Source organism: Phodopus roborovskii, unplaced genomic scaffold (genome assembly GCF_943737965.1).
Source record: "Phodopus roborovskii unplaced genomic scaffold, PHOROB, whole genome shotgun sequence".
In the NCBI taxonomy this organism is placed as follows: domain Eukaryota; kingdom Metazoa; phylum Chordata; class Mammalia; order Rodentia; family Cricetidae; genus Phodopus; species Phodopus roborovskii.
In genome coordinates this window covers 47,890,782-47,910,876 of record NW_026126407.1, presented here as the reverse complement: position 1 = coordinate 47,910,876, position 20,095 = coordinate 47,890,782, and the positions used below count along the sequence as shown (strand labels likewise).

General features: G+C 44.6%; 1 protein-coding gene across 1 annotated transcript in view; it reads right to left on the bottom strand.

Moving 5' to 3' along the window:
- The window catches only part of Rab40c (RAB40C, member RAS oncogene family), a 35,020-nt gene extending 17,842 nt beyond the window's left edge, over positions 1-17,178 (bottom strand). Inside the window, exons 1-2 of the mRNA XM_051181064.1 lie at positions 17,148-17,178; positions 16,861-17,045 (exon numbers count right to left, since the gene is read on the bottom strand). Of these exons, the coding sequence (XP_051037021.1) occupies positions 16,861-17,002 (142 nt within the window). The 5' untranslated portion in view covers positions 17,003-17,045; positions 17,148-17,178. The remainder of the gene's footprint in view (positions 1-16,860; positions 17,046-17,147) is intronic.
- Positions 17,179-20,095: the final 2,917 nt, after the last annotated feature.

Genomic DNA, 20,095 nt, shown 5'->3' with positions numbered 1-20,095 from the left:
AACCACCCAACAGACCCAGAAGAAACTGTAACCCACATCTTTCCCTCTTCCAGCACCTTGGTAAGGCAAGGAGAATTTTGGGCATTGGATTTACCCCAGGGAATTACAAATTGCTCAGGAGAAAAACAATATACATAAAAAAGAAAACTAAAAACTCAAGTACTTGAGTGGTTATGACTGGGTCACAGAGCTTTCTTTTGGTTATGTAACTTACAAGACTAGATTTTCTTTTCATTGGAGCAGGGACTGGCCAGAGTGAAGACCCACCCTATTATACATGCCTGGCTATCAGACTCCAACCTCAGAATCCAATCTAGGGATCAAAGTGGGCTATTTTCCCACACATTTGGGCCAGATTCAATGCAGCCATCTAAACTGTGCATATCAGTGCAAGGTCCCTGCAGACAACACTTATGTGCTCTTCTTCTGTTACAGGATTAAGTATTTTTTATATATATTCAACATTTTGAGTTGTGAAAATCACCCAATACTGTAATATCTCACTTTTCAGATTACAAGATTCAAATCCTTATGGAAAAATACTAACACTAAACTAGATTAAGAGTAAAATGGAGAGGCTGGAGAGATTAAAAGAGCTTGCTGATTCACAAAGGACAGTTCAAGTTCCTAGCACCTCTGTCTAGGCAGCACACAACCCCTAAAACTGCTCTAGGGGATCTGACACCCTCTACTGGCCTCCATGGGTACCTGAACTCAAGTATACATAGCCAGAAACAGACAGACAGACAGACAGACAGACAGGCAGACACACACACACACACACACACACACACACACACTTCAAAATAAAAATAAATCTTAAAAAATAGAAAACAAAAAAAATGCTCACTAATATCTGTCATTTGCATATTTCTGCAACTAGACCACACAGCCAGTATTCAGGGAAGGTCTGCTCTTTTTCCCAACCTGCTCCCTATTGTGACTGCACTTTTCTGGAGAGGGCTAGAAGCCTTCACATGCAGACATGGAACAGAACCCCTGTTCTCACTGTAAAGCAAGTGCCCATGACAGCTGCTGGTTTCCTGTAGTGTACTTCTAGGAGGTGCAGCACTACACCCCATCTAATCACAGTATAGACTACATAACTTCAGAACCATTTCCAGAGTGATATAAAGAAACATCACTGGATGCAGCTGATTATTTCTTGGTGTGTCACTCTCAGGGAAGAAAAAAGGCTCTGGCCATGTGTCCAGAGGTAGACAAAAGATCAAAAGAGGAATTTGGGGGTGGGGTGACAGAAAAGGCCTTTTATGTAACTGGTAGACATGCAGAGTGTGGCAGGACTTTATACCAGCAATCCAGGCTAGCACAGGGCCCTTTGGAAATTGGGGCCCCAAGACCCTTCTACAAAGGCTATCAGGAGCAGCCTAAGGCAAGGCTAAAGTAATGCCTGTGTCAAGGGTTTAGAGGGGGAAAGGGAATCTACAGATATTCAGTGAGCCCAGACTCAATGCTGCTCACAACAGTCAATCTTGGCATGGATCACAGTCTGCCTACTTGGATTCACACTATTGGAGAGTAAGTGGAACCTGAAACTTGCCTCTGAAAGACAGAATGAGGCCAATGAGTGGGTACCCCCTGCATTATGTGAGACTGGATTCTGACTTGCTGGCTTAGGAAAGCAACCTATGGTGGCTTGAATAAGATGTCCCCCATAGTCTTGGGCATCTGAATTCTTAGTTCCAGTTGGTGGCACTGCTTGGCTTAGGAGATGTGATCTTGTTGGAGGAGGTATGTCACCGAATATGAACTGTGAGAATTTAAAGACTTGTGCAGTCTCAAGTTGGCTCTGCTTCCTGCTTGTGGTTTAAAATGCTGTTCCAGCTGCCATGCCTGCCTGTTGCCACTCAACCTTCACTGTGGTGGCAATGGACTCTTACCCTCTAGAACCATAAACTCAAATAAACCTTTCCTTCTGTAAGTTGCCTTGATCATAGAGAGTTTTATCACAGCAATCAAAACATAATTAATATACCACCTTAAGGAAATGTCCACATGGCTAGGATCCAAGGGTAGCAAACAATCCACAAGAAGTTGATCTTGGAAGGCATCGTTCTCTAGTCAAGGCTCAAATGAGACCTAGCTTGCTCAACACCTTGCTTGGTTTGGCTGTGAGAGGCTCTACCCTGTGAGCACCACCCAAGTTGTGCCCAGATTCCTGACCTATTGAAGAAACTTTATGTTAAAAAGGGGGGTCATAACAAAAAACAAGTTGGACACAGCAACACCTCAACAAAATATCTAAAACACAATTGTCTTTAACCTAACCAATGGACCTGAAAAGTATACAGAGACTGAGAGAATGGTCTAAGATGGCTTCCTGAGAACCCTGTGAAGCAGTCTTTTGAGAGACAATGGTGGAGTGTGAAATTCTGGCAACTAGTCTCAGCATGGATTGTTATACCTGTACTACAGAGTTCCCAAAGCAGGCATAAGCTCTTGTGCTTCCACAACCTGCAGGCTGTAATACTACCGCAATGCCCGGCAATATGGGACAATCTTGCTTCTGCACCCCAGCCCCATATGTGGACAGAAGCAAGTTTTCTTAAATCTCTGTACACACTTTTCTTGAGACTTAATAGATGGTTTATTCTGTTGTAAACATGAGTTTGAGAAAGACATGCTTGGTGTTTTGTTTTCTTTTTCTTCCAATGCCATACAGGTTGTTCTTCACTTGAAGCAAACTTTGCTAGGAATAGTGGGACATGTTTGTGATACAGCTTTTATGAGGCTGAGGCAGCAGGACAAATCTGAGGTCAGCCCAGGTTACACAGTGAGAACCTATATAAAATGTGTGGGCACACACACAAATAAAAACATAAAAACAAAATTCAGAGGAGAAAGAGAAAGAAAACTTTTTGAAATATGTGGCCAAAGAGTAATAGTTCCCGTGTATGGATGCACCTTAACTCCTAGTTTCTTCACAGTACAAAAAGGACAAAGAAGCTGGGATTAAGCTATGACTAAGGCATAGCTAGGCAGTAGTGGTGTACACCTTTAATACCACCACTTGGGAGACAGAGGCAGGCAGAACTGTGCCTTTGAGGCCAACCTGGTCTACAGCGTGAGATCCAGGAAAGCCAGGGCTATTACACAGAGACACCCCAGTTTCCAAAAAAACAAAACAAAACAAGTGGGTGGAGGAAGACTACTTAGAAGCTTTTTCCAGCTGAGTTAGAAAAGGAACAATCAAAACCTGAGAGGGAGTTGGCCCACCCTTGCTAGCTCTGAGGATAGCACCCTCTATAACTTAGTTTGCAATCAGAAAAGAAACTTTAGTCTTACAACCATAAAGAATCCAATTCTGCTAATAACCCAGTGAGCAAGGAAATGAAACCTCCTACAGACTTAATCACCAATGCTAGCTGCCATCACCTTGTTTTTTATTTGTTTGGATTTTTTTGTTGTTGTTTATTTTTTTGGTTTTTCAAGACAGGGTTTCTCAGGGTAGCCCTGGCTGTCCTGGAACCTGTAGACCAAACTGACCTCAAACTCAGAGGCCTGCCCACCTCTGCCTCCTGAGTGCTGGGGATGAAAGGCATGTGCCACAAACACCCATTTGTTGTGTTTTTGATTGTTTGTTTTTTGTTGTGGTAGTGCGAGGGATAAACCCTGGGCCTCTCACATGTTCAATAAATACTTTCCCACCAAGGCACACTCAGTTCCCTGCCAATATACTGATTTCAACTCAGGGAACTGATAGCCTTGTTATGACCTCCAGCTCTGTAATACTGTTACAACAGTAAAAGAGCTACAGCTGTATAAAGTTACAAATGGGTATCCACCTTGGTTTTGTGCTTTATACTCAAACTGGATACAAACTAAAAATCTACAGACTTGGGGAATAACTAAATAACATAAACTGTCTGCACAGGATAGAAACTGTTCTCTAGCTGTTGCACAGAAACAGGCTCCCACCCATTAGCAAGGCTGAGAAGAAAGCAGGATGCAGAGGAATGTCCTCCAGGTAGGACAAATACTTTGGGAAACTAGTAGTCTCTTGGGCTGATAAATACATGAATGACTTGCAACCTAGTACTGCTCTAACAGAAACCCACACACATATTCACCAAAACCACATATGAATTCTATTTTTACTTTTTAAAAATTAACTGTATGTGGTATTACACACAATGTTAGTATACTCAGAGGACAGATGCATTGGCTCCCCCTGGACCTGGAGTTACGGGAGGTTGTGAGCCACCTGGGGTCCTCTGGAAGAGCGGTACACACACTTAACAGGTGAGCTATCTCTCCAGACCACTTATGAAAAACTGTAAAGGAGCACTCCTTAGAAGAATTCAAATGTGGGAACTATCCAAATACTCATTGTTTACAAAAGAGACAGACTTGCTCCAGTATTCACACACAGGATGTCACACAGTAGAAGGATACCACATACAACATGGGAGAATCTTAATATGGAAAAGGGCAAGACAAAAAATATATATATATAGGATAAGACTCCATGTATATATATATTTTTGCTTAAATCTAAGAAACATAAACTGGTCTATAGTAAGGTCAAGACTGACCTACAGTTGCTGGGGCTAGAGGCAGTTAGGGGGTGGTCAGACAGCATGGGGTTACACACGGTTCTGGTTGGTCAACATTCAACAAAATCCCAATTTTTCTGTATATAAATTTACCTCAGTGAGGTGGAGTAGTAGATAAAGAGGCCAACAGCATCAGACATTGGAACAGAGCTTACATGCTCCACTAAAGAGAACACTAGGTACCACAAATGGCAAAAAAGCTGTGGATGTCTTTAAAATGACCCACCTACAACCTCAAACAATACTTCACTTGTAGGTACTTCCCTGAGAGAACTGAAACATATCCACAAAAGGATTTGTGTATTGTGGCTGTGTTTAATACCTTTTAATTCAGAACAAAAAATAGCTCGAAGTATATAGCAGAAAACCATAAAAACAAACTGGGTTCTTTCACATAAACATTACTAATCAGGGGCAGGAGCTCCTGATCTGTGTCATGAAGGGATCAAAAAGTAAGTGACCAAGCACTGGGGAGTCTTGAGGCCAGCCTAGCTACATAAAGAAATCCTATGTTTTGGGTTTTTTTTTTTTTTTTTTTTTTTTTTTTTTGTTTTTTAGGGGAGTGAGGTAGGGTTACTGATATAGAAACACATTCACCTATGGCATTCTGGAGCAGGCAAAAGTAACCTGTAGACTGGTAGGAGCAGTAACTAACCTCATATGGGCAGAAGGGAACCTTCTGGGATACAAACACTTATCTTGATAAGGGGAATGGCGAGCCAGATATCTACATCTGTCATAGCTCCTAGAGCAGTGGTTCTCAACCTTCCTAATGTGCAAACCTTTAATACGGTTTTTCATGTTGTAGTAACCTCCCCAACCATAAATTTTTTGCTGCTACTTCATAATTAATTTTGCTACTGTTATGAGTTGTAAATACTTTGAGACAGATCTGTCATAGGTCACAACCCATAGGTTGGTTGTCCTTGAGCCAGACATTTTATTAAATATAAACTATGTCAATAAAATCAAATTGAGAGCTGGTCCTGGTGGGCATGCCTTTAATCTCAGCACTCAGGAAACAGAGATCAGTGAAAGTCTAAGTTTGACACTACCTACATAGTGAGTTCCAGGCCAGCCAGGGCTACACAATGAGACTATCTCAAACAAACAGACAAACAAAAAGAAAGCAAAAGAAAAAAAGAGAGGGAGAGGGGAAGAAAGGAGGGGAAGCAGGAAGGAGAAAGAAAAAAACAAATAAAAAAAAAAAATCTTAAAACCATAGCCAGGTGTTGAAGCACACCTTTAAACCAAGAACTGGGGAAACAGGGAAGTGGATCTCTGAGTTCCAGGATAGCCTAGTCTACAATGCAGGTTTCGAAACAGTCAGGACTGTCACACAGAGACAGAGAAACCCTGTCTTGAAAAACCAAAATAATAATAAAAATAAACAAATATAAATATATGCAAGATACTGATCTGTGTTTAGATTAGTCCTTTCAAATGAGAAGACTGCCAAGATGGGCCAGGATGCACAGTGGACATAGAGGGAGAGGCGGGGATTTGAGTTGCAAGCATACAAAGTCTGAGTATTGATGGAAGAACCTGCCATATTGTGGAAATGTGCTACTCTGCACATACTGAACCTAACAGATGTCCCTCAGAAATAGGGACATATGCATCTGCTGTCATAAGCAAACCAATGCCTGCAGAAGTACAGGACAGGAGGAAGATGCTAATAGGCACCGAAATATCTTCTATACTGATAATGCCAATGCCAGACAATGGAAAGAATGTCAGGGGAGTTGTATACAGGGATCCTGTAGTGTCAAAACGTTTACTTACTGTTGCAGAACCCACACCAAACCAGATTTCTTCTGTCTACTAAGAGCAAACACACTCCACATGGAAAGCTCAGTGAAATACAAAACACTCAAAAACCATGATCATTTTAACAACAAACCACAGAGCCATCATCAACTTCATAAGCTTCATTCATTAAACTTCATTTCACTTTACATCTATACAGTACATAGTCACAATCAACCACTGTATCTTGAAGTTCCACATCCATGGTTTTAACAACGACAAAGTTTTAAAAGAAAATACAACCGGGAGGTGGTGGTGCTTATGCTTATAGTTCTGGCCCTCAGGAGGCAAAAGCTGGCAAATCTTGAGTTCAAGACCAGCCTGATCTACAGAGTTCCAGCATGTAACCAGTCTCAAAAAAAAAAAAAAAAAAAAAAAAAACAAAACAAACAAAGAACATTCAAAGGTTGCATAGGTCACCTTATGAATATAAGCACAACATGTTTCCATTGAGGCATTCAGGTTGTTTTTCATTTTTAATTAAAAACAAAAGGTTTGGTTCTCTCTATTGTAACTAGCGTTTACTTCCATAGGACAGAGTCCTAATTACTAGCCAAAGAGAAGGATTTCTGGGATGCTGATACACGGCTGCTCCCTTAGAAGTACACCCACAAACCTCGAGCTCTGTGAGTCACCGGCCTTAGTGTCTGACAAGCTTTATGGTACACCCTTCATCTGAGTTCAGGGTTCAACCTCTTTCTATCCTTAGTGTCTCCTCTCTGTACACTGTACATGTGGTCCTGGTTAGCTGCCCTGGAACAGGGAAATACTTCCAATGACCATACTGTCCCGGCAGCACAGGTCTGAGACACCTTAGTGTGCATACACACTGATCTGGTTCCCATGAGTTCCAGGACCTTTAAATTGTGTGTGGGAGCCTGTATAAGAAAGCTGTGAACTTACTGTGAACTACGGATGGGGCAGAATGCAAATGTTCTTCCTACAAGGTGGCCTTCCAGAAAGAATTGCATAAACTCTGATAAGTGAATGTACTTGAAAGCAAGAACAAGGGAATGCCTTGCCATGTCCACATTATCTCTGTGGGAAAGGCAAAGGCCTGGGAGGAATATTCTTGGCTCTTTTCACATGAGCAAAGATGATAAGACATAACAGCAGGTGCATTCTCTCGCTATACTTGTATTTGCTTATAATCGAACTGTAAATGTCACTTTATGTTTTACTTGTGTTAATAATAAAAAATGAGAAGTGCTTTGTTTGCACTACTCTTAAACTCAAAAGCCTCAAGTCCCCTGGTGCCCTGTGTAGGTTTTTAGAATGTATCTTTTGATTCTTGACATTTAGCCTCTCTGGCTATGAGGTGGTTAGACCATTGAGTTCTAAACACTTTTGCTACTGAGCAGATTTACTTTTGCCTATTTGTGGCTAATTTAACACCTTTAATAAAAAGTCTAGCCAGGTGGTGGTGGCAACCACCTTTAATTCCAGAACTTGGGAGGCAGAAGCAGGCAGATCTCTGTGAGTTCGAGGCCAGCCTGGTCCACACAGTGAGTGCCAGGACAGGCTCCAAAGCTACACAGAGAAACCCTGTCTAAGAAAAACAAAACAAAACAAAGCAAAACAAACAAACAAAAAAAGCACGAGCCACCACACCTAATGAATATGTTACATATCATTATGTAACATATAGATATGGAAAGTAAAATCAAATTTTGTGTTAGGCTTAGTAACCCTAGTACTAGGGAGGCTGAGGTAGAAGGACTACTGTGATTTTGAGACCAACATAGGCTATATAATGAATCTAAGGACAACGTGGCTACATAGCAATATCCTGCCTCTAAAACAACAAAGTTTTCAATGCCATGAGTTGGGATTTTGTGGTTTGCTTATGTGTATGTGGGTGCTGGCTCACAAAGGCCTAGGAGCTGGATGCCTAGGAGCTAGAGTAATACGCAGTTGTGAGCTGGCTGATGTGGGTACTAAGAACTGAACTTGGTTCCTTTTCTAGGAATGTGCAAGCCTAACTACTGAGCCATTTCTCCAGTCTCATGGTTCTATGAGTTTTAAATGCCAAGCCAGCTCTACAAAATGTGGGAGCTACTATCTCTATCTTTCATGTGAGCAGTGAGAAAATATTTATTAAACAATGAGAATTTTAAAGAAGGCTTAAACTCCAGCAACAGGGAGAGAGCCCTGTAAAGAGAGCTAAGTGTGGAGGAGAGCAGGCCTTGGGCTGAGTGCTCCCCAAGAGCCCCTTCCCAGACTCAAGGTCCAGAAATACTGCAGACTTCTGACTGAACTTCTAGCCCTTCTGTTCACACAGGCAACACCCTCAATATTATGCACTTCTCATGATCAACTGTGTTTAACTACCTGTGGAATAATCTTAGGACCAAAGTCCTTTCAAAAGACTCAATGAAACAATTTCTTAAACTCAAGATTAGATAGATTTCACCTTGCCATTCCTATGCTTTGTACACACTGCACTTGCTGTTATGAGTAATAGTATTTTTTATAAGTATTCCCTATTTACTTAATAAGATTCACCTAGGAAAGTAGCATAATAAGCTAGCTGTAGTTGGACAAGCCCATAACCCCAGCACTTGGGATAATGGAAACAAGAGGATCAAGAGCTTAAGGCCAAGCTGGGCATGGTGGCACAGTCCTTTAATCCCAGCACTTGGGAGGAAGAGGCAGGTGGATCTCTGTGAGTTTGAGGCCAGTCTGATCTACAAAGCTAGTTCCAAAACAGCCAGGGCTGTTGTTACACAGAGAAAACCTGTCTTGAAAATCAGCAAAAACAAAGATCTCAATGCCATTCTTATCTATACATGGAGCTTTGAGGCCAGCCCGGATTATATGAAACCCTGTAAAAGGCATAATGCCTATCCCCGAAAGAAGAGCCAGGCTCTCTGGCTAAGTTCCAAGCTAGTTCCAGGCTAAGCAGGGAAAGCATGTACTTAAGGAATCAACTGCACCAAAAGCAGGGGTCAGGACACAACCCAGAACTGTCCAAAGAGACCCCACAAGCAGGGCACTATGTGAGCACCACCAGGAAGAAAGCAGTGAGGGAGGAGATGAGGCAGCAACAGAAGGCTATCACTTCATCACTAAGAAGGTAAAGGAACATCACTGGCGTCCACTGATAGAACAATTCCTACAGGGTGGAATCAGTGGGTATAGAAGACGTCAAAGAATCCAGAATGGACCACCATTCAATGTCTTCCATCTGTCAATGTCCTATTCTATCCACTCCGAGAGCTTATGGGTCCTGACAAGTGGTATGGCAGATCCAAGCCTGAAAGATTGCTGACTCACACTCCTTGAGCAAAGTGGTGGCATGGGGCAGGGCAGAGTAGGCAGCCTGGACAGTGACTTAGCTTTCTCCACTCCTTAAGCAGGGATTTTCTGAACCTAAAGAACAGAGTCTTGGCCACCCTGATAAGTGTCACTGCACCTGCAACCTACTCACATAGGTTTATTTGTTTTATTTTGTTTTTCAAGACAGTGTTTCACTGTGTAGTCCTGGCTGTCCTGGAACTTGCTTATAGACCAGGCTGGCCTCGAACTCACAGAGATCCGCCTGCCTCTACCTGTGGAATGCTGGGACTAAAGATGTACGCCACCAACACCCAGCTTCACACAAGTTTAAAAGTTCTTGAATCCTGATGCATTTACCCTATTAACTACCCTCCCATCTAGGTGTCATGCAGATCCAAAAGGTTAAGAGACAACACTCTTGTCTAAGGACAATGAATGGAAAGATGCCCACAAGCACCAAGTAATGCACAACAGTGTACACAGGTGGAAGGAACCAGGTCCACTTCAGCAATAGCATCCAACCTAACCTGTCCCCACACTCCCTACACCAAGCAGAAACAACAGCTTGGCCTCTAGGCACACAAACACATGGTTATCATAATGGCTCTTCCTCCAAGGCTGACATTAACTCACTAGCCCAGAACGTCTAGCTTTTGGCTGTCAACTCTTTGAAATTACCTGTCCCAGTCCAGTACTCAGTTCTATCCCCTGCTCTTTTTCAGACGTTGGGCTGAATATCCCTCTCAGGACAGATGTCCTTTCTCAGGGTTAGTTAAGGGCATGTGTCATCACACAAGGATTTAGGTTTGTATAGTTTGGCTTCAGGACTACCTCAACGAGAAGTTAGGGCTGTTCTGCTTCTTTTGTTATCCAGAGACACGGCATTAACTCTGATGAACCATAGCCTTTTCTGCAGCTCACAACATCCCTGGCACAACACCAATGGCATATATTGGTTATGAAACCCCTCCAGAAACCACACTGCCTTCTGGGGAACTGGCCACTTTAAGTATTTTCCATCTTGCCCACATCACTTCCCACCTGATATTTATTTTATTAAATTTATTTTTATGTGTATGAGTGTTTTGCCTGCATGTATGTATGTCAGAAGAGGGATCAGATACCCCTAGGACTGGTGTTACAGATGGCTGGACCACCATGTGGGAGCTGGGAATCAAACCCCTGAAAGAACAAGTGTTCTTAACTGCTAAGCCATCTCTCCAGCACCTCCAACCCCAGTTCTAAATGTCTGGCACTTTGTTAGGCAGGTAGTATTCTGCTACAAATCATCTGGCTGCCCCATTATCTTCTTGCTCAAGTCTTCCCTTCTCTACCATTCCCATTCTCTCTACTTTCTGAAAGACAAATGTCTACAGATAAATGCTGCATTTGATATTCTGACTTCAGCAAGAGTCATGTACTGGTGCACATGAGAGTTACCTGTCATTCATTACCAGGCTGGCTGATGACTAGGACACCTCCTCTATCCCTGATGTTCAAAATCTGAGCTTCCCTTCCTTATTCATTTACCATCATTGCTATGGGACTCATAGGGCCTAGTTTTCCATCTATCCCTGTGGATGCTGCTTCCCACCACCTTCTCATGGCTGGTCCCTAACACCTGTTTTACAAGCTAGTGGCCAAACAGCCTGACCACCTACCTTCCCATCCTTCTTGTTGTCTTCAGCTTTTTCTCAACCAGCATACAAAATGCTGAAGACCATTCCCTGCATTCTTTGGTAGCAGAAATGATAATGCTCTGGCCAATGTACAGTTCCACAGCTTCCTGTTCAATGTGTCCTAGTTTCAGGCTGAGTGAGGGCTGCTTCACACCTTTCTAGTTTCAATCATCAAAAAAAAAAAAAAAAAAAAAAAAAACAGGAGGCAAAAGGACCTGCCAAGGGCCAGTTCCTTCCCTTCATGTCCTTCCCACCCACTTCTTAACTCCCTGATACAGTTTCCTTCCTGAAATGCTGTTATATTTAGATCACCTCCAAGCCACAAACAATCACACTGATGGAAAAGATGACATTATATATGCAACATAACAATCCCAAGTGACCACACAGTACTACCAGGAAGCAGATGGGTATTTGCTTTTGAGCATTTGCTGTGTCATTTGGTCTTGTTTATGACAATGCTAAGGACCAACAAAAAACAATTAAATATTCTAGTAAGGTGTAGTAATCTTAGCACTCAGGAGACAGGGGCAAGATGATCACTTCAAGTCCAAGGCCAGCCTGGTCTATACAGTGAGTTCCAGGCCAGGTAGGGCTACATAGAGAAACCCTGTCTCAAAAAACAATAAAATTCAATAAAAGCAAACTGTATCTAATCTTTGTGCCTTGTATCCTGAATTCTTGACCTACAGCCTGGTCCACTGTAAGACATTCAGACATATATGACTGAACAATGAATGAAATGATGAGGTTGAGGTACATACACTGTGAAGAAAGAGGACTAGTTATAGCAAAGAACCAGAAGGTAACTAACCGCCCCCCCCCCCAGGAGGTGACCTACATACCCAGGGCAGAATATGAACCAATGCCCAGCGCCAGTGATGGTGTGTACAAGCACAATGAGAAGGCTTAGGCTATTCTCAGGCATAGTGGAGGACAATATGCTTCTCTGGGAATGGGACAGGCAAGTCACCACTTGCAGGGCCTGTGACAAATAATAATGACATGTCAAGAAGTGACAACTCTCAACAAGGATGATGTGGCTTCCCAGATGATAGCTGGGTCAGGTAGGATTTGGGACAGGTCTTCCAAGGTGTGAATCTCAAATAAGAAGCAATGGATGTCTAGCAACCCCAGGCACAATGAAGGTAAAGAGAGGCAAACCACAAAGTGCCGCTGCTCCACTGTTTGAGGTCTGGCCACCTCCCTGCCAATGAAGCCTAGAAAAGAGCCAACCAGGAACCTAGTGACCTTACCACCCAGGACAACAGCAGTCTGTGCTCCTCAGAGCCTCATCTGTGAAATGGGAATCATGGTTCTGGTGAAGACTAAATGACAAACAGAGAGAGACACACTCAGCAGCATGCCTATCACAAACCACACACTGGAGGCATTAGCTGTTACACCACAATGACCGTCCTATTCCTCCTGGATCAAAAATCTGCCAGAAAAACTGGCATCTAACATAAGAAAGGCAGGCCACCACCCTCATAAGTTACCCCACAGTACCTACAGTAAAATCTAGACCAAAGCGTCCGGCCTTGGACAGATAAGAGAAAGGACTGTGAGGTGTTACCATGTGATCATGTGAACCAGCACCAAGTACTACTAGTCAGTATAAGGAAGCTGTACACAGGCTGTTCATTTACTCAGAAATACACATTTAGGTCAGGGACAGGGGATCTGTAATTCTTGCACTAGGGAGGCTGAGGCAGAAGGATATCAAGAGCAAGCCAGCTTGGGGTACATACCAAGACCCTATCTCAGAAACAAGTGACTAAAAAAGCAAGATGGGTATATGCAAGGTTCATGCTAGTGTTGGAGGTAAAGCAATGGATAAGACATGGAGTGTATGGTGTAAAGGCAGGTCCAAAATGGAAAACACAATGCAGAAGAATGTTTTAAATTTCCCCTTGCTGAACACTGGTAGCACACACCTTTGATCCAGCACTTGGAAGGCAGAGGCAGGCAGATCTCTATGAGTTCAAGACCAGCCTGGTCTACAGAGTGAGTTCCAGGACAGCCAGGGCTATTACATAAAGAAACCCTGTCTTGAAAAAGCAAAACAAAACAAAACAAAATTCCCCTTGAGGGGAGTTGGAAAGTTGGCTCTGCAGTTAAGAGTACCTGTTGTTCTTGAGAAGGACCTGAATTTAATTCCCAGCACCCATGTGGTGGCTACAGTCCCACAACATTCGATGTCCTCTTCTAGCTTCCATGAGGACCAGGCATATACACAGCACACAGACATACATGCAGGCAAAACACTCCTGCTTAAGCCTGATCGAGTTTGATCCCCAAATCCCACATAAAGGTGGGAGAGAGAAACAACTTCCAAAAGCGGTTTTTTTCCCCCTTATTTTACTTATTTATTTTGGTATTTTCGAGACAGGGTCTCACTATATAGCTCTTGCTGTCCTGAACTCACTATACAGACTAGGCTGGCTTCAAACTCACAGAGATCCACCTGCCTCTGCCTCCCAAGTGCTGGGATTAAAGGCATGTGCCATTATGTCTAGCCAAAAGCATCTTTTGAATTCCACATGAGTACTATAGCATGTACATGAGTACACACACACCCCAATAACAATAAAATAAAACATTTAAAAATTCCCCTTGAACCTGTCATTTAAAGAAATAGACTTCAACCCAAATGAGAAGAAACAAGGAACTAGGATTGGCATAAATGCTGCTGGCCTCTGGGTCACTGACTCTAGCAGGGAGCTATGACATAGGCACACATTATCCTAACTCTTTCAAGAAGCATGCATCATCTGATTTCACAGACATCTCCATAACCATCAACTTTCAACATTCATGGCAAAACCCAATACCAGTTTGTCCTGTAATCTGCCTTCTTTCCAACTCCCTGGGCTCAAAGGACAATGGCTTTACTCTGCAGCTTTCTTCTATAAACACTAACTCCCAAAGGAACAGAGAAATGAAACAACACCCAAGGACTCATTAACAGATGTAGATCTTTCATGCTATGAGCATTTAAACCACAATGGATTTTCCTGAAGGACTTAACACTTAGGAATCTTTGCCAGAGCTAGGGCAAGATATAATTGTCTTAACTGAGGATGTTCAAGCCCACAACACGAACAAGGACAGTCTTGTGTTATTGTAGCAATAATGTTTCCTGGGCTCAAGGGTGAATATCCAGCTGGCTGACTTGAGGCCAACACTGACCTATCATTCTGGGGCTACACATTAGAACCAGAGGCAAATCCATCCATATACATCTAAGCATCTGCATCACCAGACCTGGGGGGTAGTTCCTGCAGATGCTAGGCATGTGGCCACAGTAGTATATTGTCACTGTTTCAGGTGCCAATGCTAATTAAAAAAGAAAAAAAAAAAAAAAAAAAAAGCTGTTTTGATGACTCACATGTTTGTGAAGTCAGAGAGCTGATGTTCACACTTGAGGAACAAGCTAGACAAGACTAAGACAGGTAAATAATCCAGCTGTGATCAAGACAATCAGGGGCCAATGTGGAGCAGCAGGCCCCTTCCCAGGTGGAGAAACCTTGAAAAAACCTAAAGCTTAAAATATGTCTGTATTGAGGGTGTCAGATCTGGGAGTTAGTTGTGAGATGCCACATGGGTGCTGGGAATTGAACCAGGGTCCTCTGTTCCAGAGCAGCTAAGGCTCTCAATTGCTGACCCATCTCTCCAGCTCCTATACTGAAAGGCTTTTTTGTTTTTTGTTGTTTGTTTGTTTTGCTGTTGTTGTTTTGGTTTGGTTGGGGGGGATTCTGGATTTTTATTTATTTTATTTATTTGTTTGTTTGTTTTTGAGACAGGGTTTCTCTCTGTAGCCCTGGTTAACCTGGAACTCACTTTGTAGATCAGGCTGGCCTGAAATTGCAGAGATCCCTCTGCTGCTGCCTCCCAAGTACTGGGGTTACAGGTATGTGCCACCACCACCCAGCCTGAAGATTTTTAATGATGAGGAAAATGAAACATTCACCTATCCTCTAAAAGAAGCAGAAGTCCAGCTCTTTCAACAGCAAACACATTGTGCTCAATCTTCAGAACCAACTATTTTATCTATTCTAAATGCCTCTTCTATGTGGAGGCCCAAGTGTTCTCAGATCCACCAACTTCATTCAGTAAAGAATGCACAAATCAGTGACCCAATGCTCTGACCATTCAGATCCAATGCTCTGAAATGTGCTGTGTGCATTTCAACCCGACACAAGAAATATGCTTCTACTGCTGAGTCGTTTCCCCTCTGCTCCATATTGCAGGAACCACAAAAGGACCTGCAAGCATGCCCTGGCCTTACAGCTTGTGCAGTATAAAGGTGTTTGGTGAATGGTACCTTGGGATAGTCTGCCCACAACCGGTCTCACACTTCTATACTCTTTATGTGCTATGGGCCCCACTTCAGTTAGCATGTTACGGGAAATATGGCAATGTACAGTTGACAGGAGATGAGGAAAGAGTCCAACTGGAGATTGTGTGTACACGCGTGGTTGAAACTGGTGGAGCTAGTCAGATTGGGGCAGGGGGCCACAAGCTGACTCTCCAAAGCACAGGTTAACACTAAGCACTTCCAAAGCCAAGCCCACCCCTTTCCAGACTTCCCTGCTGGAAAACAAGCCTAAATAAAGCCTATCACCCTGGGACATCCAGTCAAATGCCAGTCAAGGTGTCCTGGCTAGTGCAGATGTCCCTTCACATACTCCAGAAAATAAAACCATGGCTCTTCCTTTCCTGCACTTGAAAATGTCTACTGTAGACTGAGACTGAGAGCAGGAGCTTGGGGAGGAGGTACAGAGAAAATCCAACACTGCTCAGAAGGGAGGGTCCTCCACTAAGGTCCCGATGGCCATCACCCTTGATAAGTCCTAAGTCCAAAGAGCGGGAGATGTCTTGCTTACACTCTCAGCTGTTATTTTCAAAACCACCAGTGCTCGGAATGTTAAGACAGGATTAACAAGATCCCAGAGAATCAGGTAAGGAAGCAGACAAATGGGACCCAGGAAGAGAGCAGGAAGGTTAAAATGAATCCAGTGAAAGGCCCACTGGACATTAATTCCTCTGGAGTCAGCAGCTTCCTCAGTAGTCTGTGATCCATTCCCACCCACTGTTAACTACAATTTTACCTTAAATACCTAAATTAAGAGACAAGCTCAGGCAAGTGTCAGTGATGCAATCTACCTTGTGTATTTTTTTGTCACGCACCCGGAAGTTAACAAGAATCACATATAGCGGCCAACGTATTTTCTCCCTGCACAGGGTGCCTTGTCCCTGAGCTCAGGGGCAATGCAGTGAGGACCCGGCCCACCGTGCGGTATCTACTACATGCCCATTCCAAGCCCCAAGGGATTCCAAAGACCTGCCACTGAGACCTCTTACTAGACGGTCGTCGCCACCCCGGCCCGTGCCCGCTCGGCGACAGCTCTCTAAGGCAGGACTGGAAGGTACCGCAGCGACACGCGCAGAGGCCGCCCGCGCCCGCGCCAGGCCACTCCCGCCCCGCGCGCCCACCGCCAAACCCGGCCTACCGTTGCTGTAGGCGTATGGGGACTCGGCTGCGCCGTCTTGTAGGCTCTCCAGGATCTCGCCCTTGCCCACGTCGCTGTCGCCCACCAGCAAGAACTTGAGCAGGTAATCGTAGCTCTTCACTGGGCTGCCCTGGGTGCCCATCCTCCCGCCCGCCGCACCGCGGCCCACGGCGCCGCCGCCAGACCTGTGGGCGAAGGCTGGTGAGCGGCCGTGCGGTCTCCACGCTAAGGCTCCCGCTCTCTGGCCACCGCCCCCAGTGCACCCGCCAAGCTGCCGCCAGCTTCACCTCAGCCTTCTAGCCGCCGCCGCCGCCGCCTCCGCCCGCCGCTTCCCGCACAGCACCGCGCAGCCCCGCAGCCCCGCCCCCGGGATGCGCAGCCGCCATTGGCCACCCTCAGCCGGCCCTCCCTGGGCCATTGGCCTAGCAGCCTGGCCGTCACGGTCGCCCCGCCCCCACGTCTCCCACACACACAGCGCCGTCTAGCCCCCGGTCGCCCCGCCCTACCCACTCGCCACTACTATTGGTCTCCTGCTATCCTCTTTCCAACCACTGTTGGTCTATACGCTTGTCCGTCAAGTCAGTCCCATACACAGTGTTGCGGAGGCTGGATATTCCCCGCCTCCTCACTGTGACTATTGGACACTGTCCCTGATTTTCCTGAATCATTGGTCGCCCTTGCACGTCCGTCTTGAACCTACTGCCCTACAGACTGCCTCAGAGCCATCGCAGCCCAGTTCGCGGATCTGTCTCCCGCCCCCTTGCCATCCCTATTGGCTACTGGTGCTAAGGCATTTGTGCCATGTCCCATCGATCATAACCTTTTAGGTCCGCCCCTTTCCTAATTCTCGCCAATCAAGAGTCAAATATTGCACAAGTCTACCCCTTCCCCTTCATGGACAAGTAGCAGGATAGGGATAGCTCCAGCCTTAGGCGATATGACTGAGTCTGGGTGGGCCAGGCTATCTATCGGGCGGTGGTGGCTGCTCTCACAGAGACCCAAAAGGGAAGAAACGCGACCTGGATGTTTAATCTCGGACTCGCTTTCCCCGGGGGGCAGGGCGGGGGCAGCCAATTAGCGATCTACGCGGCGGGGGGCGAGGCTCTCCCAGGTACGCTGTTCTAGGAGGCGGGACTTCCTTCTAGCTGTGGAGTGGGCGGAGCCACTGCCTAGAGCTTAGGCCCACCAATGACTGCTCAAGTCTGCTTCAGAGCTGCACTTCCAGGGGTTCTTTATTGTGGGGACATCCTTGTCAGTGGGGATCTTGGAGGCGCGATCCAGCGACCGTCAGCCCTGATCAGGCGATTCCAGGGGGTAACTTGTCGCAGGTGCACTCTTGTCGACCAGCTCCAAAGCTGGAAGGCCACGAACAGTGTTTTTCATGAATGCATTCACAAGCCATATAATCAATTGCAAGAAATTGAAAAAGTAAACACAAATTGAGACCACTGCGCTCGCTAGGTAAGCCTTAAGATATGAGTTCGCTCTTTCTCTCCTGTGGCTTTCCATCTGCAATCACCCCCAACCCCCACCTCGGCTCCTATTAAGAAAGGAAGTAAAGACAGAATTTGTCCAGAAGTTCGAGTACTAGCTGTCCTGAAATAAGCAGCAAGCGGTGGAACGGGAGAAATCCTGTGTTAACAGCTTGGAAGGCCTGAACTGACTTCTGAACATTGTCCTCTGACCTCCACACACCATGGGCACGTATGCGGTAGTCACACACATACACTCACCTTGGAATAGTTTTTACTTATCCGTGCACTTCTTGAACATACAGATAGTAGATAAAATGAGGGGCTGGGTAGAGACTTAGCTCAGCGGTTCAGAGCACTTGTTGCTGCTTCCAGTTCCCAACATCAGCACCCACATGATGACTTAGAACCGTCTGTAACTCTGGTTTCAGGGGATCCTACGTCTTCTGACTTCCACACGCACCAGGCACACATATGATCATAGACATACAGAACAGGCAAAGCACCCTTCTGTAACAGGCTTTTTCTTTAGGGCCACCAACCAGCTTCCAAATCATGACACAGAGACTTACTAGTTTAGAATGCTTAACAGGTATGTTTCTGGCTAACTCTCTTAACTTGAATTAACCTGTTTATCTTTATCTACTTTTGCCATTGGGCTTATTAGCTTTCTTCTGTATATCTTACTTTCACTGCTTCTCTGGCTGGCTGCCATCTTCCTGGCTTCTTGCCCCAGATGTTTCCCTTATTTTCTCCTCCTCTTGTTCTCCTTTCCAGCCTAGATTTCTCCCCCTATTTATTTTCTCTGCCCGGAAGCCCTGCCTAGGTAGGAAGCCCTACCTCCTGCTTAGGTATTGGCCATTGAGCTCTTTATTTGACCAGTCAGGTGCCTTAAACAGGTAAGGTGAAATGGCAACACATCTTTATGTAATGAAACAAATGCCAGATAAATAAATATAACACATCTTTGCCTAATTAAAATAATATTCCACAACACCCTTCACATAAAATAAATCTCCCCCTTTTTGGTTTTGGTTTTTCCAGTGTTTCTTAGTGTAACAGCTCTGGCTGATCTGGAACCTGGTTTGTAGATCAGGCTAGCCTCAAACACATAGATCCTCCTGCTTCTGCCTCCTTGAATACTGGGATTAAAGATGTGTGCCACTGCTGCCTGGCTAATAAATTCTTTAATAAAAAAAAAAAAAAGAAGAAAAAAGAAATGAAACTTGGCCATGAGTCAGAGGCAGATGGGTCTCTGTGAGGATGATGTCAGCCTTGTCTACAGAGTTCCAGGTCAGCCAAGGAATAAGAGCTAGGCAGTGGTGGCATATGCCTTTAATCCCAGCACTCCAAAGGCAGAGGCAGGCAGATCTTTGTGAGTTCAAGGTCAGCCTAGTCTACAAAGTGAGTTTCAGGATAGCCAGAGCTGTTATACAGAGAAATCCTGTTTAAAAAAAAAAAAAATATATATATATATATATATATATATATATACATACATACATACATACATACAGCCTGGCAGTGCTGGTGCACACCTTTGATCCCAGCACTTTAGAGGCAGAAGTAGGTGGATTTCTGTGAGTTCAAAGCCAGCCTAATCTACATAGCTAGTTCCAGGACAGCTAGGGCAGTTACACAGAGAAACTGTCTCGAAAAGAAACAACAATAATAATAATAAAAAAAAAACTAAAACAACAAAAACAAGATAATAAGCTGCTGTTGACGGCACATGCACAAGTTTATAACCCTGGATACTTGGG